At 56.7% G+C, this 19,992-nt stretch overlaps 1 protein-coding gene across 1 annotated transcript in view; it reads left to right on the top strand.

The window, feature by feature from the left end:
- Nucleotides 1–19,992, top strand: part of LOC122389918 — a 126,166-nt gene that overhangs the window by 81,020 nt on the left and 25,154 nt on the right. The window contains exon 5 of the mRNA XM_043382414.1: nt 17,199–17,270. Coding sequence (XP_043238349.1) covers nt 17,199–17,270 — 72 coding nt within the window. The remainder of the gene's footprint in view (nt 1–17,198; nt 17,271–19,992) is intronic.

The raw sequence follows: 19,992 nt of genomic DNA, 5'->3' as shown, positions 1-19,992 counted from the left end.
AACCAATCGAACAGCTCTGCTGCCTCCTCTGAATCGCTTAGCTCGGCGATCCCGTGGAGTGTATGGGTATTTGCGTTATGAAGCTTATGGATGACCTGACGACGCGGGCCGCATTTCGACTCCCGCACGGCGTGAAATTAATGAGCCCGGAACCGTGCGAGGCGCGGTGTTATCGCCTGCCGCTGCGCCCTCTGACGTCACCGATGGGCTGCGTCGGCGTCGGTGGTGCGCCGGGACCGCCGCGGACGCGTCACGCCGCGTTATTATCGGTCACGAACGCCGCACGGCGCCATGACCGTGAGCGTTTCCTGTTTCCAGCCGGCCGGCGTGGCGATGGCATTAATTGGACGGTCTCTCGTCCGCGGGCATGAAATGACTCAAGGCCGTCTGGAAATCAACGCACAGACTCAGACCGGAAAGGAACTGGCGATGACTGTGTGGCGCTCTCGTCACTTTTCTCGGGATCTGGCTGCTCGGAATTATAGTTGGACGGGCAGAGCTGCGTGCGACGCGGAAAGTAAATTATTACGGCCTTGGCGAACAAATATGGGGAGATGACGCCTGGATAGCGCTGGCGCCGCTGTGTTGACTGCACGTGCAGGGCTGCATTTGAGCGTTTGCACGCTGTCAGCAGCCAGAAATACTTTGTTATGACAAGCGGCTTACAGTGCGTGAGTTCAAGGCGACTACCAGACCGCTTCCACCCAGAAAAGCGGGTTCTCGTGCACAAGTGGTAGGTACCTGATTTTTCCTAGCTGCACTGTGTTGTCCAGTGCTGATAATAGCCTTAGTGGCGTGCGTGCTTGTTTTTGCGACTTGTATGCAGTGCGGCAACCTACCCGCAGTGTTTGGACTGATAGCGCTGGCTGCACGCTACAACGCAACCATTCCCACTCTCGCCGGCGCCACTTCGCCTCGCAGGGGTGCCCACGACGCCTTCCAATTACCTCCTCGCTTGTAAATCGACCCGTCAGTTACTGCCACTCTGGTCCGAATCGGGCGCATCAATGACCGGTTCGGGTGCCTCTGACCCGTCCGAAGTGTCATCGGTCGAACTGGATCGACTCGATGGCGGCGGATGGCCGGCTCTCCACAGCCAGGCCACTTTCATCTCCTGCGGCACTGCGATTCGAATGTGCCGAACCTGCCATTACACGCGGCTGAGCTCCATCGGGGTCGTGGAGCGCAGCCCGGTATTAGGCGGCGGAGAGATTAGCCGGTCCGTGAGACTATGGCGTGTCCGGTCCTCCGGCGCCGCGGGCTCTGCTGTCTGTTTGTCTGTCTGTCCGTCTGTCCGTCTGTCCGTCTGCCTCTCTGACTGTGCATGTGTCTGTCCCATGTCTCTCTGACTCTCTCTGACGGATGGCTTTCAGGCTTGGCCGTCTCCGTCCGGCTGGCTGCCTTATCAGATATCAAGCATCCTTAGACCTTAACCCAGCCCGCTTCATCGAGACCACTCGCTCAGACGGGTACTGACCGGAGCCGATCGCGGTCCCTTTGAGCCGGCGGCTGTCTTTGTAGCCTGTCTCGGTCCGCCGCCGTCGCCACTCGTCCTCACTCCGTCCCTGGGCGCGGCCTTTGCAGAACACGAGCAGAGACAGCTCCGGGTGCAGGCGCAATAAATAAACACTGGCGAGTCGCCGCAGCGCACTTCAGTGGGTCAGAACTCGGCTGGACTGTGGCCACTAGAGGCGAGCGTTGGAGGGTAGACGGCAGACGCCTTGGCGCCGCCGGGGGAGGGGGATGAGGTCGTGACAGCTCCCTGGGGGTCGGATGTGTGGATTGATCACATGTCACTGCGAACCCGGGGGTCCTGACGCAAGGTCGTGGCTCCGTGTTATCAGTTATGAGGTGGAGAAGTTTATGCCTCCCAGCTAGTCAGACTCGTGAGCAGAGTGGTGCGAAAATGATGCAATGTTGGAACATCCTGCGAGGTCAAGTTAGGATGAATGGTTCGGACTCCGGGTTTGTGTATTGAATTGGTCACAGATGTTGAGATTGTAGTAGACTAGCTACAACCTAACATGAATCCACACACAAACATTCATTGAGAATCTGACGCAATGGATCTGTTGCCTCGTCATCGGAACGATTGAGCCCGGGCTAGTGAGAACTCGACGTCAAATGCGTCATATGACGAGCTGGATCCGTTTAGGGAACTCCACTGTTTATTGGGATACTCTTTCTGCGATTGAAAGAACGTTTGCTGAATCCTTGGAAATCTGAACCATGGTTTTCAGAATTTCATCTTGCAGTCGACTACGAAGCAGCTAACCAAAACGACCTGGACTGATTATAGCACCACCGGCGCATTTCTTCTCGAACTGAATGGTGTCTTCCCCATACTACTGCTTCGTTCGCCTCCATCTGATGATGAATGTATAGCTTGGGGTGATGGGTGATGCTGAGACGTACGTACGTGCATGAGGTGAAGTAAATCTAATCTGGCGTGTTTAGAAAGATCGAAGCTGAAGCGTTTAACTTTAACTGGTAAAGGTTGGGCAAACTTGTGACTTTCCAGATGACTCTGAAATCATTTAACCCGCGCCCTGATGGGGGGGCCATTTTGGCCCCCCCTGTGGTTTTTCTTAAATAGCGAGAAAACGGCGGCGCGCAGCGCCGCCAAATTTTGGGTACCTTACCGGGCATCAATTTGACACCTTCACACAAAATTTCAAGTCACAGGTCACCTCAGGTCAGGAGTTATTGAGGTCAAACTGAGGTCATGTTCGAGCAAAAATGAGCAAAAAACATGACATCTTGAAACGCTCACCAATTCTACAGTTAACAAGCAATTTTAAAGTTCTTTATGTGGTTGTGTAGAGAAAAGACGGCGCTACAAAACTGCTATCTCGGATTTTCGAAATTTTGGGAATTTGACCCCCAAAAATAAAAAAAAAATGATTTTTTTAGAAAAACTCAAAAAATTACCAAAAATTTTTCGAATTTCGAAAAAAAACGGAATATATGTGATAGTCCCTGCGCTCTTCGGTATACATACCAAATTTAAGATCGATACCTATTTTTTTGGCCAAGTTATAGCGAAAAAACTGTTAAAAATTGATGACGTCAAATCTTTGAACTCAATTTTTAGCAATTCTAGACCTCGTACGGCAAAACGGAGACCACCATTGAACTCCCCGTGACGAGCTGCATCGAATCGATACCCATTTTATGCAAAAATATCAACTTTGAAATTTGACCTAATTTGACCTGACCTTGACCTGACCTTGACCTGACCTTGACCAAAACGTGACCTAAGCTGGCCCTTAAGTCTGTCTGACCCACATAATCGCATTTGTCATGTAAAATGGACCATAAAACATGTATCACACGACACTTTCATATTGTGACCCCCCAGTGACCTGACCTCTGTGACCTGACCTGGTATCAGTGACCTCAAATAGCAAAATATGTGTTTGAAGAACATTTCTCCATCGATGATTTTCAATGAAGTGCATTTTACTCGATTTTACAACGCATTTCTTGAAATGCCTGTAAACGGTGAAAATTCGACCTTTGACCTGACCTGTGACGTCATCGGTTTGACCGAGGTCAATGAAATTGGGTCACAAGGTAGTTCCCCGCTGGGGCTATCCAACACCGTTTACCGCTTGTCGCTATGTTGCGTGGTTCTCGAGATCTGAGGGGGGGGCCAAAATGGCCCCCCCCCATCAGACCGCGTTGCTCGGCAGACCCCATCTGGGCGCGGGTTAACATTAGTTTTATCAAGCTGCAGTACTCGTCCCGTTCTATCCCACGCCACCCTGTCCCCCCCCCCCCGTGTGTCCGTCCCGTCCCGTCCCATCCCTATCCTCAGCCAGTGGCCCATGCCGCCGTCTCTCCGGCCCCGGGTACCTGGCTGGCTGGTGGTCGGACTGAATTACATCGCCGGCGACAGGTACAGGCGGTTACCGCTGCAATCCGGCGAGCCGCCGCCGTCGCCTGCCGCGATCCGCTCCAGATAGCGCCTGGAAACGGGCACTTTTTGTGCGTACCCCGCCCGCCAGCCCTCCCAGCAGCCGCAGCCGCAGCGAGATACGAGTCTGTAAGGGGATGAGACCGCGAGCCATCGACTGAGGCAGGCGTGATACACCTGTGGTGAAGTCTGGAGAACAAATGGTAACACGGAGAATATATGTTTCGAGTGCGGTCTCGGAAACAGAATTGTCAAACCGCGAACCCGTGCTGCGGTAAAAGAATGCGAGCTTCCGGAGGCCAGCAAACGTTAATGTTTGGATATTAATTTAACTATTTTTTACGGAGAACTTATCATACAGTGGACTATATGCATTGCGACGAATCGCTACTTTTTGCGCGGTGCATTTTGTAACGCCGGGTCGAGTTTCAGTAACAGGTCCGACTCACAGCCTGGAACGCGTGTCACAGCGGCGGCGGCACCGGCAGTGGCATTGGCGGTGGGCGGCCGGTCCGCTATAGTCACGCACCTCCCGCCCCGCCCCGCTCACAAATCACCCCGCTTTGTGGCACTACACAAAGGGGTGGCCCGGTTTGTCGTTTTTCCACCGTTGCCTGTAATTGCCCGGTCGGTACGGCGGGTCGCGGGCCGCGCGGCGCGCGAAACCCACCTAATGCATATGCATGTCGGCGCGGAGGAAGGGTGGACCCGGGCCGGTCCGTTGTGGGAGAACAACAGCTCCCGGCTGCCGGCGCCGCCGCCCCGACACGCTCTGTGCACGGGTCAGTGGCGAGCCTCACACCCCCGCCGCCTCGGCAGCGGTGTTACTAACCGGCGCCGATCGCCCTGTGACGGCGCCAGGTCGATGTTGCCTGGAGGCGGTTACGGTCGGCTGATGCTGCCAGACAATCATGGCAAACTGTCAGGATTTATTACCAGGTGTTACATAAGCTTTTGGCAAAAACCATGCATGGTTTTTTGTCACATAGATGGGCACTGGGCAGGCACACATTTGTGCCTGACGAGGTGCGGAAAGCTGCGCCGGTTAACGTTGGATCGGCTATATAATTGAGAAGATAGAGTGCATTGTGCACAGAAGCGTATCCCGATGGCGATGACTAGCGACTGGGTGCCGTTCGCGATTTATGCATTGCTACATACCTTGTCGTAAACGATTTGTCAGGCATGTCGACTATAACGTTCTTTTGCACCACGTTCGTATTGCCGAGGCCAGTAACACTGATGACAAATTCCAGATGTCTGGCTGGCACATCTACATATATCGGCGTGTGATTGCTTGGGCGCTCTCAGTTATTGTGCATCGATTTTCTCCTCTCGGTATTCTCTCTTCTTCTCGCTGTAATATCTCTCCCTTTCCCTCTTTCTTCTCCCCTTCTCTCCCTTTATCTTCCTTTCATAACCGATACGTTGAAGCAGTAACTCGCGCAGATATTCGTCGCGTTGACGCCCTCCTGGTCTCACCTTGCCGGGACCCCACACAGCTGCAGCCGATGCCCACTGCCTCCCTCCCCACCTCCTATACAGCCGATGTGACATCCTGTGCACGGTGGCTGTTCAGGTGGCTAGGGCGTCACAGGTGTTCCGGGTACAGCCAGTGGGGGAGGGAGGCAGTGGGCCCGCGACTGCAGAGCACAGTTGACTGATGTGACCCGGATGTCTGAGCTATGTGAGTTGGATTGAGCGTCTGGCTGGCGTCGAGCGGCTCGAAACATGCCGTGGTGTGAGACCTGCCGTGACGTGACGTTAGACGTGCCGTGACCGGAGCCACGCATGGTGCGTGCGCGTTCTCATGCCACGGTCCGCCTCGGCTGAGACTTTCTCACTCTTAGATAGACAGGACAGAAGCTCAGGGGCTCACTCAAGACGGATGAAGACGAGCTCACCGACGGAGAATCGCCCAATTCCAGCGGTTTGTTAGCGTTGCTGCCTATTTGCAGGCATGCCACAACACGCCAGAATAATCTGCCCTTGTTTGGCTTGCGGTTCCGATGCGATTTGGCTAACTTCTAAGCTCCTTCCGGTGACGTGTTGTTATGACCGATCTGACGGCGGCACGCCAGCCCGGGGGCGTGGGTTGACTGACGTGCCTGACCGCCCACTGTCCGTCTCCCTGTCAGTTCGGGGCTGATCTGTGACCCGGGGCCACACTGACCCATGGCCCGAGGCGACCGGAGTTCTCGGCATTATCACGCACCTGTCCGCGATTCATTTGGCTGACTGATTGATTATTGATGAAGCATACTGGGTGCGGCGGTGAAGATAGCGTTTTGTGGTCAGGTCGCTTCGGGTTCCGATTCGTGGGAGTGCCGAGCAGATGGACTGCGTCCGGGTCCGCGATTTGATGGATCAGAGTACTCCGTGTGAATTTGTGAATGGTTGAACGCTTATGAGAAGTATCGGAGTCTTAGCCAAAGTCGAAGCTGCTGGCGATTCCGGGCGGATAATACGCATTTCCGGAAGGTGTCAAAAGAACTACGGAGTACCGCCGCGCAGACATTTATTGTTAGCCAGGAACATATTGGCGTTAACATCGCTGGCTATTAAGTAAAGTGGTTAGTAATTAGTGAAAAGATCGCGACGTATTTCACTAGGGCAGATTCTTCAATCGTGACGTCTGTGTGGCTGTTTCACTTTCCCAGTTTCGTGATAGGAGAATGAATGGCACCAATACCATTAAAACCTCAGAGCAGCTGTCCTACTCATCCCCCGTTTTCCCTCACCCTCTATCTCCGTCTATCTCAAACCGCTCACCCAATTAACTCTCCGATATTTCACAATATCGCAGCTGCTGCAGAACGTCCAAACTGTCCAAATGTTCTGCTCCCGTCCGGCCGCTCGGAGACCGGACCGGGGCGTTGGCCTCGTCTGCGGTCGCGCGTGTCTCGCTGTGTCTTGCTGGCGAACCGATGACGCTGTGTCTGACGGAGACTTTGCCCGGCTGTGTAGGCGGCACGTGTGTCTCCGGGCTGGAGATGAGCCGAGAGCACGCTCCGGCCGTGGGCGGCAGAGACGAACCGGTACACAAAACCGCGGCGCGCGCCCGGCGCGTGTGGGGCGGCCGTGACAGGTCGGCGAGACGTCCCCCGCCTCCGACCGGTCACCTCCTCCGTCTCCGTCCAGTCCGTCACACTCCAGCCGGCCGGCCGAGCGCAAAAACCACCCGTTTTTGCCGCGGTGCCAATCGCGCCGCGGCTTTCTCTGAGTGCGGCGAAAAACGGCACATGGTGGTCGCCGCTGTCATGGAGCGCGAGTGTCACGCGGCGCGGCGGTGGCGTCACGAACTGTGCCTAGCTGGATCACGGCTGGCTGCTGTCGTGGCGCGAGGGTAGCCGTGACGGTCAGACCCCGGCCCGGCCGCCAAGGCCTCCCAGGTGCCGGTGTCGTGCGAACCTGGCGTGACATGGAAAAAGAGGTGTAAAAAATGGCCGCCGCCGACGCGCCGTGGGGACACCGTCCGTGCGACCTGGCTGGCTATGTGGGAAGGCAATCATGGAACTGGTGCGTGTTACGAGGCGCCCTACACGCCACGAGCTATGACTGTGCATCTAATTGGCCTGAATTTTGAATTTCATCGTCTTGTATCTCAGAGCTATGTCTCAGTGTCAAAGATGTTGGGGTTTGCGTCATCATTTTTAATAACAAAAGGCTATCCGCCGCTTGTTTCGATAGCTGCACTTCTCAATATGGCCTCATCGAAATGTCCTGATCTCATATATGTCGGGCTGCATTTTCAGTGCGCTTGCATATTAGCTGTCTGATGCAAGCGCACGAGGCGCCCGCACCGTGGACCCATGTAGCGTTTTGTTCACCGGAACAGTGTGGCTGTCGCCGCTCCCTTTAAAGGCACGAGGTCACTGTCCCAGTCCCGCCGTGATGTGCGTGGATTTAAATGGCCGCTTTCTTTGGCGGCCGACGGCGCTGGCTCCCAGGCTATGGACCATTACAGACAATCAGTGCCTCACGAGCCATCGTTATTCACGCGCAGACCCCGTGGTGGCGGCGGCGGCTGTGGATGGGACGGTTTCCGGTGGCTCTCTGGAAGTTCCCAGGGTGGTTCTGCGGCGCGGGAACCACAGCTCCGCCGGCGACCCTGATCGGGGAATCACACACGCGATGGCGGCCTCTGGCTGGGGAGTGGTGCAATAGGATGGAGCCGATACAGCGGCCGTCCTTGTAATTATGTCACTGCTCACGCAAAATGTTTTACATTCGGATCTTTCTTCAAAATATGGTGAAACCAAAAACTACTCTTCATTTTCTTTCTATGAATTATGCTGAACGAGAATACCTACCGCGTGTGGCACAGCAGGATCCTATCAACTGAATAGTTCGCGGATGACGGCGCTATTCTCGCCTCTGAATTAGTACTCGAACGATTGAGCCATTTCGGTCCGGCTATCGGGGAACATTCCTCGCGGAAATACGATTGCCTCTCGTCAGTCTATTACCGCGGCAGCTGTGCGCTCCCCTGCCATCCTCCTCTCCCCTCCCCCGCTCTGTAGCCAGCTGTGTTCCTGTTACCTGGGTCCGTCTGTAACGCCAGTGGAGATACGTGGCTGTGCTGCGCCACATGGCAGACACATGGCAGCTGTAACAGTGGCTGTCCGACCGTACCGTCATGTCTCCTTGGCGGTCGGCGGCGGACACATCTGACATCAGCGACATGACAGACATCGGCGACGTTAGTCAGGTAAAGGTGACGCAGTCTGACACATGCGACAATCTGGTGGATCTGACACCTAAGCAAAACGACGGCATGGTTGCAAGCTGACGCATAAAGCATCCATGATTCAAGCGGCTCTCCAGATCGTGACATAACAAACTGGACACTGCCTGACGCAGTTTGACCCGGACCACAGGTGGAGACATGCTGTACAGTTGACACTTGACACTGTCCAGTGCCACTATCCACTGGACAGTGTGTGTCTCCGCTATCCCATCGGACAATAGCCTGACTGCTGATGATAATTACGGACCGCGGATCCGCCTTGGTCCGACCGCCACGGTACCATGTCGCCACCCACTGTCATGCAGGTGTGGACGAAAGGTGCTTGAACTCGCTGGCGTGTCGACAGCGATTTCACCCGGCGCGGAGGTCAACCCAGATGACGTCACTCCCAGGTGACGTCATGTCATGAAATAACGTCACTCGGGCGTGGCTCGCCGCCTCCCGCGGCCGTTTCGCTCCAGCCGGACGCTGCCGCTGAAACTCAAAAGGGTCGGGGGTGCTGATCTGATATTGCCGATGGCTAGGTTTTCCAGGAGCTACTGCCCTCAATCTGGCGTCGATCTCGAGGAATTCCGGGTTGCATTCGGCGCCCGTTCCCCACCACTGCCTCTGGGGAGGGCATCGCCGATCGCCGACCGATATGAGAAAATGGACCGCCCGGTTCGGCGAAATCCCGCCAGACAGCATTGAGACTGCGAGGGGGACTCCGATCGGAGCGCCTGATACGGGCGCCATGCACATTGCACAGCTGCACAGCTGCTCTCTGGAATAGTGCAGATATGCCGAGGCGAGTGCAGATATGCCGAGTACGCCCCGTCGAGCATGACGTACTGAGCACGACGGATATGAGAGCACGCCGGTCCCAGCACTTCAGTCCTTGCACGCCGATCCGAGTACGCCTCTCGGTCTGTGTGATCACGGTACGCCGCTATTTCGGTCACCTAACCCGTGGGACCCCCACCCACGGGCTGGTTTCTCCCAGCTCCGAGGCCGCTGTCAGCCGCGCGCTGTGCATGTGTTGTGTCATGGTAACCATGCCTGGCACCGCCGGACCGCCGCGTTGACGTCAGTGTGACGTCACAGCCGTCGGCAGGCGCTGTGAGAGTGCAGCGTTCTGTCGGACACCCCGGCCTGCAGCGGTCGACGGTATACAGTCGACGGTCGGCTGGCCGGGAGAGAGATGACCGACGCCTATCCGCCGTCCGTCGACCCCGACGGTGAATAACTATGTCATTTGGTCGCCACTTGCCCTGGGGCCCGGACAGCGCCTATGGGATCAGCCGGGACGAGCCGCTCGTCCCGGGGCGACGTCTGTCAGTGAGCAGCTGTCTGTGTGTCAGATGCTGGGATTTGAGATCTGAGCTGCGGTAGCTACCAATGGATGAGCCATTGAGTCAGCTTGTAGGTACGCAGCCGGAACATCAGTTTCATCCCTCCAAACTTTGACTGAACGATGAAGCGAAGGCTTAGGATACCACCCGTCCTTTTCAGCATGGTAGGCGGATATGATTAGGTGGGTGCAGCGGCAGCTGGAACAGTCGGGTGATTAAAGGACCACGCCTCACTTCGTGTGGGGCTGCCCGGGGCTAAGTACCCACTGGGCGTGGCTGCGGTGTTGCCATGCACGTGCAGCCCTCTGGTGCACCGTGCTGCTTTGTGCACGGTAACGGGAACACAGCCTTGGTGACCGAGTGATAGTGTTCTATAGACTACGACTCACCAACCGTTTCCCAGTTTTCCTGGTGGCTGTTTGTAATATCACCTTTTGTTGGCGATTTTTATCCAATTCGGTCCAGACTGATTCTGATTCTGTCCAGACTTCCACGTGTATAGGTGCTTTATGGCCATCCTACCTCTGAAATCCCTTCATCGAAGTCTTATTATCGTGATTTGGGCAATACCTAACCACATGTGGGGCGATTTTTTTTTTACAGATTTAGGCGAATTTATCATTGCTTTATTCATCAATAAGTAAAATAATAAAACCACTGGCCACTGACCGATGACCGATGACCTGTCACTTGACCCAATCCAGCACCTCTACCTGTCTACCAAGTCAGCCGGTGTGACTGTCGATTTAATCCGCCGCAGTGCCGCGCGAAATGCCAGCCGGCGTCATGTCGGCATCATACCGGCTTGGCAGGGACGTGGGCGTACATTTTTACCGGTGCGTACGGGTGACAGTGGTGTGACTTCATACACTGGCGGTGGTCTATGTCCGGGAGACAGGGTTACCGCGGTGGTGTGGTGGCTCGGGACAAGAGTGACTCGGACTGGCGGTTACTTCAGCCGAGTCTCGCTGGTGATAGCTGAGGTCAGCATCGCGCGACTCCTAGATCAGCAGGCTTGCGACAGGTCACCGTCGCTGTCATCCGAGGTTATATCGGATTACCTCGGGTCATTGGGTCGTCCCGGGTCGCCGGGGGTCGCAATGGGTCACCTCAGGTCATCCCGTGTCCCCGGCCGCCTTTCTCCGTGCCCCGGGGTCCTATAATGACCGCCGTCAGGGTCGGTGTCGCCGGCCTTTGTCTCTGATGTATGCTGATGTCTGTTTGAGTACCTGGGAGTCTGAGGGTGCCTCAATGGGCCGGGTCACGGATGGTAACGGGGCTGTGGGAGCCCCCGCTCCCGAATTATACACAGCTAACGACGTGCTCGTCTAGATCGACACCGATACCTATACCACACTGGGAGCATTAGCGACTTTTTAGCGCGCAGCGGCTATTTATCTTTGGACACGCCTCAATCCAGTCACCTGCTCCATCCATAATGGATCGGCCGTCCCCGCCGGCACCGGAGAGAGGTTTTCACAGCGCGCTGAGCCGGCGCAGAGGTGGAGCCGGACGGCCGGCGGCGGGCCTCTGGTGACCGGCGCGGGCTGGGTTTCCTTTCCGGCGGTGGTTCGGGCGTCAAATGTCGGTGGGTCAGTGGGGTCAGACACAGGTCCCCCGACGCGGGGGAGGCAGATCTGCTTCCCCCGGGAAGCTGGAGCTCGTTGCGGGCATGGTGAAATGCTGGGTCTCATTGGGCTGGGGTGAGGCCCGGGCTGTGTTAGTGGTCCTCTGAGAGGTCAGCCACCGCCCGCACCTGACCTTTCCCCTCCCCTGCCCGGTTCCCCTGTCTGTCGGTTCCGGTGGAGAAGGCACAGAACAGGGAGGTGGTGCATAGCTGACTGGATACCCAAGAGCCATTGACAAAGCCTGAACCCCCTGCGACTTTTCGAAAGTTCACTGAGCTGTCAACTTCCGTCTTGGCGCGACCACCCGGCCTCGATGCGCCGTCAGAATCATGCTTCGTTGCACAAATCTTGATCGCTGATTATGCGGACCGCAATAGCCTTGATTTGTGTTATTAATTATAGATAAGGAAAATTTACTTCGCATCGCGACGTCTTATCAGTCTGTCATGCTGATAGTCTATCGACGTTAGGGTATGTAGTTTCTCTTTGCTACCTGGCTTGATAGCGTGCCTGGCACCTGATCTACATTCAATCGGACCATTGGAAGGTAACCTTCATCAGAGAGATAAGATTAGAATGACGTCCGGACTTCCTATCTAATAGATTATTGTATGTCCGTTTAGCGTCGTAAATTTGTGGATGACATTTGGGGATTTTGAAAGATCGATATCGTTTTCTGATTTGCTGCCGACTTTGACATCCGTGCTCGGGTCTGTGGGCGGGCCGATACCATCCCGTCAAGCCGTGTCGATATGCGGACCTGCCCACGCCGCCCGGCGCGGCAGACACCCGAGCCCACGCCGGACACTTGCAGACAGTGCAGTCCGCTGCAGCTGAAACAATGGCCTCTGTCGATACGTCTAGTCTGCACCCGCCGGATGAGCTCGGACATAGCGGTCTGTACGCACGGCAACTAGATCTCGATCGTCGCATGGGAGCAGTTCGGTCGGGGAGTGAGCGGGCTCCTAGCCTGTTCTCTGGCTGATGCATGTTGGCAGCGTTCTCGGTTTTGATAAAGGTGCAGTAGATTCCTCCTGGTTGCAGCTGTGCTTTTTTGTATGAATTTCTTCAAAGTGCCGACTTTGCGTTAGCTTTCTTTTTGCTCAACGTTTCTTTCTGCAAGGCTTAGCGATTTAGGATTTCGTGAATTGCATTGCAAGCGGGCACTGTCGGTACACCAGCTGTCATGTTTCATTTGAATACCTGGCATATTCCTTTATCCTTTATTCACCAGTAAAGCGCTTTGTCACGCTCACCTTACCTGAAGCGTTGTTCTTTCACCTTTCTCTTCTTGTCCCGACATGTACAATGGATTCATAAATTGCAAGGATGCATGGATTTTGCTGTCCGGATAGCGTATGTCCGACAAGATTTATCCGTTTGCAGAAACCTACTTAATCACACATAACAATAGCGAACAGAGGAAAGTGGCCCCGTGTCGAGTCACCTTCACTGTTTCGCCCTGTTTACATGCACCCCTGCCCCGCAGCGAGGTCCAGTCAGAGGCCCCATATCGCGCCTTCCCCTGCTCGCGTGTCCCTTCACCGGCCGATTACCCCACTCTGCTCGGCGGCGCACCTGAGACAAAGGCTGCGCTCCGCGGCACTGGCGCGCTAATCGCTGTTTTGCTCTCTGTCCCTGTCCGGGCTGGGACGCGCGTGATCTCGGTTGTGTGTGCGTGCGCGCGTGGTCCTGGGTGCGTGCCGCACGCACGGCGCACAGTAGCACCGCTTCCGTACTGCCGCCGTGTGAACAGGGTGTCCATTGTGGCCCGGACCCGCCCCCGGGGAAGGGCGTCCGGTCGGACCCCCACTGGCGCTGTCCCGCCGCCCCGCTGGCGTTGGTGTTAGTGGCACTGCCTGCGCTGCAGTCTCTCCCGGAGGCCGGCCGCCTTCCATGCCAATTGCTGCTTCGCTCAGCATGTTGTGCCCCCTGCGCCACCAACACCAACAATGGACTCTTAACGATGATGGATGCTTGCACTGACATACGCCGCGAGCCAACAACTATGAATATTAAATAGCCCCGTCTCCAAATGCAATAAGCAATATGCACTTGTATCGAACAGATTAGCTTCTTGTTCGATGCAAAATAGACAAAAGATGTCTTCATCAATCATTCCCAGTTTCCTCTCGGAGCCTCGGCTTTCCCTGTTGTGACTGACACCCGACCCAATCCGCGGCGGCCAAAATTCCCGGTAAGCTCCGAGCCCCAGCTGCTTATGCGGCCCCACCTCCGCGGTCTAACACACCCGGCTCTTAGCAGCCACCGCGGCTAAGCCTGACAAATAGTCGGCGCGGCCTGGCGGCCCCTGTGGCCCGCTGTCGCCGCCGTCCCGCCGCTCCTCGGCCGACAAGGTTAGCGTGCAACAAGCCTGCCGGTCCGGTGGGATGATTCAGAAGGCTCCGAGAACTGGTCTGGTCGCGGCAGACACCCCGGCGCCCGGCGTCTGCCGCGGCGCAGTGCGACTCACCGCGGCTTCACTCGCCTTTGCTCGGACCGCTTGTTCTAGCTCGGCACCGACGTCCGACCGCCACATCGCGCGCGCGCTCACGAGTGGCGTAATTGTGGTCGGCTTTTTGCGCATGGCGTCCCTGGCGAGGCGCTGGACCGCGGAGGACCTTGTGGCGGCGTGCTACCGAACCAGGTAGCTGCTCGCGTGACGCCCGTGACACCTTAATAACGCGCTGTACACCACACTCCGCCGCACGGCGTTTTCCGCAGAGCGCAACACAACAACACGGGGCATTCGGTTCGGCTGGGGAAGGCTGACTTTTGTCCGTCGGTCCCATCCGGCTAATTATCCCATTTCCAGCGGGTCTGTTTTGATGCCGCGATTTTATGCACTCGGTCGCTCAAGGTCGGTCGGAGGTCGCGAGATGGCCGATGGAAAACAGCCGATGATGAGTGGAGCGCTGATGTCAGCCTGTGCGGCAGCCAGGCTCGCTGATTTGCATTCAGTTCGGCGTGCCATCGCGGCGTGGCGCTGGTTGGTACGATCTTGTGGCGAGAAGATAACTGGTGGTATGCGGCGGGGTTAGATGGACAGGAAAGCTTGAGGTGAGGCTCTGTTATGGATGTGTCGGGGCCGGAGCCGGTTGTGACTTGCTGCCAGACTGGTCAACAGTTCAGGTCATCGGGAGGTCAGGTCAGTGAGGTCAGGTCAGATCCGGGTAGTTAAATGTGATCAGTTTTCTGCCACCCGGATTCGAGTTGATTGACCGCCCACCGGCATATCTAGGTTGCGTCAGGCTTGCACGACGCAGGTGGCACGCTTCTCTCGCGGCGGTCTGCGGGCGTCATCTTATTGTGTCGTCCGGATGTCGTCGTTTCGTCAGGCGAATCGTTCCCATGTCGTGCCGGCTCCCATACCACGTTCGTGACAGTCGCTTCATTGGGCGTTCACGCCATATGAAGATACATATGCTGGCTCGTGCCACCGAGTGTAGCGTGGTATATGGTGTGGATCGTTGCACTCGCCACGGCGGTAGCTGTGCATGAAGCAACATCCGGTGTTAAACTGTGGACCATGCCTCCTCCAACGCATAGTCGCTGAATGGAATGAGAGGCTGTTGCAAGAACGCATAAGCCACTGCTGTCTGCTATTCAGATGCGTTCTGAGAAGATAATAACCATCGCGTGATTGAAGCCTATTCCAGCTTTCAAAATCCTTTTGCGCAGCCATACAATATTACGACGTGATTTCATAATGCGCCAATACTTAAGCAATTTTAAAAAACGTTTCATAACTACTCCGACGAACCACTTGATGTAACATTCGCGATTGTGTTAATAAAACACCTTATAAATAGTGATGACAGTTGTATTACGAATCCTTTGACTCAACACGGCTCTTGGATGACGTTTCGGTGACGGAAGCGGCTCAGGTGGTGTCAGCGGTCAGCACACCTCCGGGACGAGATGTCAGTCGTGACGGGCCGTCACACATCCGTCACACGCATGTGGCGGTCGTCACACGTCACACAGTGGCGTCACCGACCCGAGATCCGTGTGACGGGGACAGTGACAGTAATGTTACTGGCAGCCGAGTGTTATTCGTCTTCCCCGTAACTCCGGGTGGGGGCCTTCGCTCCCGTGGGAGCACGCAGACAAGTGTGTCACTCTGTCCCGTTCCCCTCCCTCGCTCTCTCCCCTCCATCCTCCCCCTCTACTCTGCGTGAGATCAGAGGCACCGCGGTGGCAGACACATGTGTCCGTCACTGACTGTCAAGTGTCACCAGACCGTCACTGCTCGTCACTGGAGCGTCACGGCCGCCACTAGAGCGTCACGCACTGCGCAGCGTCACGGTCCGGTGCCCCCCTCCCCCCCCCCCCCCCGCCTCCCTGTCCCTGTCTGGTCGGACCCAGTATTAGGCCCTGACTGTGCGGACCTGGACCGCCCGGACGGACAGACGGATGGACCGTGAAGTCATCCACTCCGCGCTGGCGGGACCCAGACGCCACTGTTTGTGTGAGCAGCGACTCCGGGGGCATCGCACCGGATGCCGTCCCGTCGGCACCGGGCGCCGCCGGCGGCAGCGGCGTGGCTGCTGTGTGCGCCCGCTCTGGTTTGGCCAATGAGGTCCGGCTCGGGCGGATCCGGTGGGCCCCAGTGGGTCCCTTCCTCGGTGACCGGGTCATTAGTATGTGGTCAGCCGCGTCCGGTGATGGGAGATCGGTCAGTCAGACAGACACCTGGCCCGGACGGACACAACACGGCGAGCCGGGCTGGCTGACTGGGACCGGACGGGTCGGGATGCAGGACGGCACGAGACCCGTCACGTTGACACCCGGAGCTGGGCTTATTTGGTCCGTCGGCGGGCTGCACACCTGCCTCCGACACCGTCACACACGACTCGCTGGAGCGCGGCTGTTATCGAAGCACGACCCGACACGAGTTGTAATTATCATGAGGCACGCGGTCGTCGGACCAAGACAGGTAGCGCCGTATCGCCGCCGGACGGATGCGCCGTGCTGCGGGTTTAGTGAAGCGTGACGGGTCACTGGTTCCGTGTCAGGCTAAGGCGGTATGATGGAGCGACTCGAGGGGCGGTTGAGTGACAGTCTGTGAGATAATGGAGTAAACCCGGACGGATGCTGCCTCCGAACTCCGTGGGTTCGAGGCCATTTCGACGTTGAGCTGAGGAGTGGGGACTCACTGAACTTTTACAAGCAATTCAGGAAGTGTTTTGGGTTTTCACAGTACTTACATAACCAGTCTGTGCCCTGCATATAACTATATTCTAGACAATCAGTCAAGCCCACACCATCCTACGAGTTCGTTAGTGTGGACGTCATTAGTTCGACCATCAGTTCATTAGTTCGAGCATCGAGTATATCACTCGAAATGGAACCATGCACCCCATTTGTCCCCGAGTTTAGCCTCCTTCGCCGCGCCCCACTGCACCCCATTGCGCCCACCTGTCCTGTCTGTCAATTGTTCATTCGTGGTGCTCTGCCTAATTCTGTGCTGCTGACAGTGGAAAGTACCTGCTTACCTCTGACGATACGATGGCGTTTTGTGCGATTCTGTACTGACGGAGATGTTTTGTTTGTTTGTTTGTTTGCAGAATGGGAGGCTCTCGAGGCATGTCGCTGGCTCCGCGATGCCGGCTTTCCGCAGTACGCCCAGATGTATGAAGGTGAGTAGAGTAGACAATCGATGCGACGCCGAGACACTCGTATTTCAATTGTCAACTGACTTATTGTCAGGTATCTTCTCATCGAGTCGTTACTATCTTCGTTGAAATCAATATTGCGCTGAGGCATTAATTGACTTTGCATTGCAGCGAGTTCTCGCCAACCTATTTTCCCAGTAACGCGGCGCTATTTTCAATTGATTCAGTAAACTTCACGTTTCTTCACCGCAAACCACCTATTACCGTCAACATTTACTAGAGTAGCCCACTAAAAACAAAGCTATCTCTCCGATCTCTGACCAACACGGCCCCTGGCGAGCGGACAAAGTGCACCGGGCCTGGGTGGTCCGAATGTTAAGGGCAAGGACAGTGCGGCAACCGATAACCATCCGAGATTCCTCGGGCGCAGCCAACCCTCGACCAGCTTGGCCAGCGCGTAGAAAAACGTCGCCACTCCCCGCCATAGGTCGCACCACAATCCGCCGCCGCCGCCGCCGTCGCGTCGCCTTTGTAGTCACCAACAGCCACGCGCCGTAGATGCAATTGCAGCGCGGCTGCGACTGATGCGGCGCAGAGGAGGCAGACCCGGCGAGGTGAGGACAGGAGTGACGCGACCGTTGTGCGGCGCCGAGCGGAGGTGTCTGATGTAACGGCGCCTCGTGTTTATGTCTGTCGGGGACGGAGACGGCGGAACAGCGATGACGAAGGCGCGAGAAGAGATACGAAGATGCGAATGAAGAAGCGTGGAGAGCGGTGGGAGGGGGCATTTCTCGCGGTGTATGACGGTCGAGGATTCGCTGGAGCTGTCCGTGATTGCAACGGTCGGCGATGGACAGCGGCGGGCGGCGGCTGGGAGGGGGGGGGGGCGTCCGGCGCCTGGGCGAGTACGGGGGCGGCATTGTCCTGGCGACCTTCAGTCTTGGGATCAGCGACCAGCCCCTAGCAGTTTGAGTGGGCTGTAAGACGTCGCCATTTTCTCGGGAGGCCGGCGTAAAGCTTCTCTCCCTCTACCGGAGACGGAATAACGCGCTTATCCAGCACGAGCGAGCTTCGACTTATGTGCCGAACATGAGTGGTATTGCCGCATTTGTTCGGCTTATTGCCATATCGACTGAGATTACGTGCACCATCTTAGGGGATTATGGAACAGCCTACCGTGACAGATTACGGTGGGCGCGGGCCGGTTGCGGAACTTGGGGCCCTGTTGGCACCAGCCTTAGTCGGCTCCAAAGCGCTGAATGTATGGCCAGTTTTTAACGCCGACAAAAAACCGTCGGCGTGTCTGGCGCGTTCATCAATGGCGAAGGGTCGGCGACCGATGGTTACTGATCGGGTAGTGGGGTTGTGAGAAAGGGGACACACATTCCCAGACATTCACAACCGGCTCGGGTAGGGAGCCCAGGGTGGGTTTCCTCCCCTTCCCAGCGCAGCTACATGTTGGGTTCCCTCCCCTTCCCAGTGGCATCCTAACCGTTCATCTCTTGGCTCGCCCTGGTCCCATCCCAGCCCTTCCTCCCCTTTATATCCACCCCTACCCCTGCTACCCCGCCGCCACCCCTCCCCTGCCACTGATTCGGTCCATTTGTGCCGCCATCCGTCAGCTGCTGTCATAGAGACAGCTGGGTCAACGCATCCCCATCCCGTGCGGTCCTGAACCACCAGTCCTGCTAGGGAGGGAGCTCGGCTCCTGACGACTGAGCAGCGGCCCCCTGAAGGGGACTCACCGTGCCCTCTCGCTCACCCCTGGCCACTCAGCGCTCTTGTGACGTATGAGCGAGCTACTGAGCCGTCAGCTCGCTTCCCCAGACTACTAACGAGCCTTGGCTGCGTCACAGACGGCCTCGGGATCACCTCTCAGTGGCTCTTAGTTCTCTGAGTGCTCCGACAGAGTCGAACGGCGCGCCGACACACCTGGTCCTTCGGCGCTCTGCGGCCTTCGTTGGCGTCTGGTGATCATATCTCCCAACACTTGTGTTCGGCGTTCGCCCTCAGGAAGGTTTGACGCGTCTGCGAGACGAGGGCTATTTACCTGGAATGCGGCGTCTATAGGAAGGGTAGGGGAGCAGACCATATCGCTGATGTAACTCTCCGACTGTTCATGAGTATTTTTTGGAGGGCAGGGAAAAGTACATGGCCGGGGCACGAGAGGTGACCCCTGGAGCGTGTTCCTTGATGCCGCCGCCGCGCTGCACGCGACCCGCTGGGGAAGCATTGTGCTGTCTGTGACGGCGGACGATGTTCGGACGACCACTCGCTCCAGAGCAGAGAAAAGCTCGGCGGCACACACAGAACACGGAGTGCTGAGCACAAAACAGCGCGCGCCCGAATACAGAGCGGCCGCAGAGTGCCGCACACAGAACTGGAGCTGGTTGTCGGAGTTCAGAGTGCACAGAGAATGGGCCAGAGACCTCGAACAAAAAGCACGCACCGCGACACGAGGCAGGGCTCCAGGCTGCAGGGAGCACGCGGGCTGCACGAGTCTTACGCTGCATTGTGGGGACAGGCGGTGACACACGAACGGATGGAAGACTGAGCTCGGCAAGTTCACAACCTCTGTTCTCTGTGTGTGAGAACGACTCAGACGCTCTTTGGCGCAATCCACGGCACGGGGCCTGGACGAGCCGCGGCGAGACTGTCGGCACTCACAGGCGACCAAGCAGCTCAGCGGGTCGTAAAAAACGCCGTAAAACCGTCCGATTCTCCTCTCGGAGAATAGCCGGCTGGA

Source organism: Amphibalanus amphitrite, unplaced genomic scaffold, assembly GCF_019059575.1.
Source record: "Amphibalanus amphitrite isolate SeventyFive unplaced genomic scaffold, NRLGWU_Aamphi_draft 000376F_arrow, whole genome shotgun sequence".
Lineage (NCBI taxonomy): Eukaryota > Metazoa > Arthropoda > Thecostraca > Balanomorpha > Balanidae > Amphibalanus > Amphibalanus amphitrite.
The sequence above is the reverse complement of the archived record's forward strand: the minus strand, read 5'-3'. Positions and strand labels throughout refer to the sequence as shown.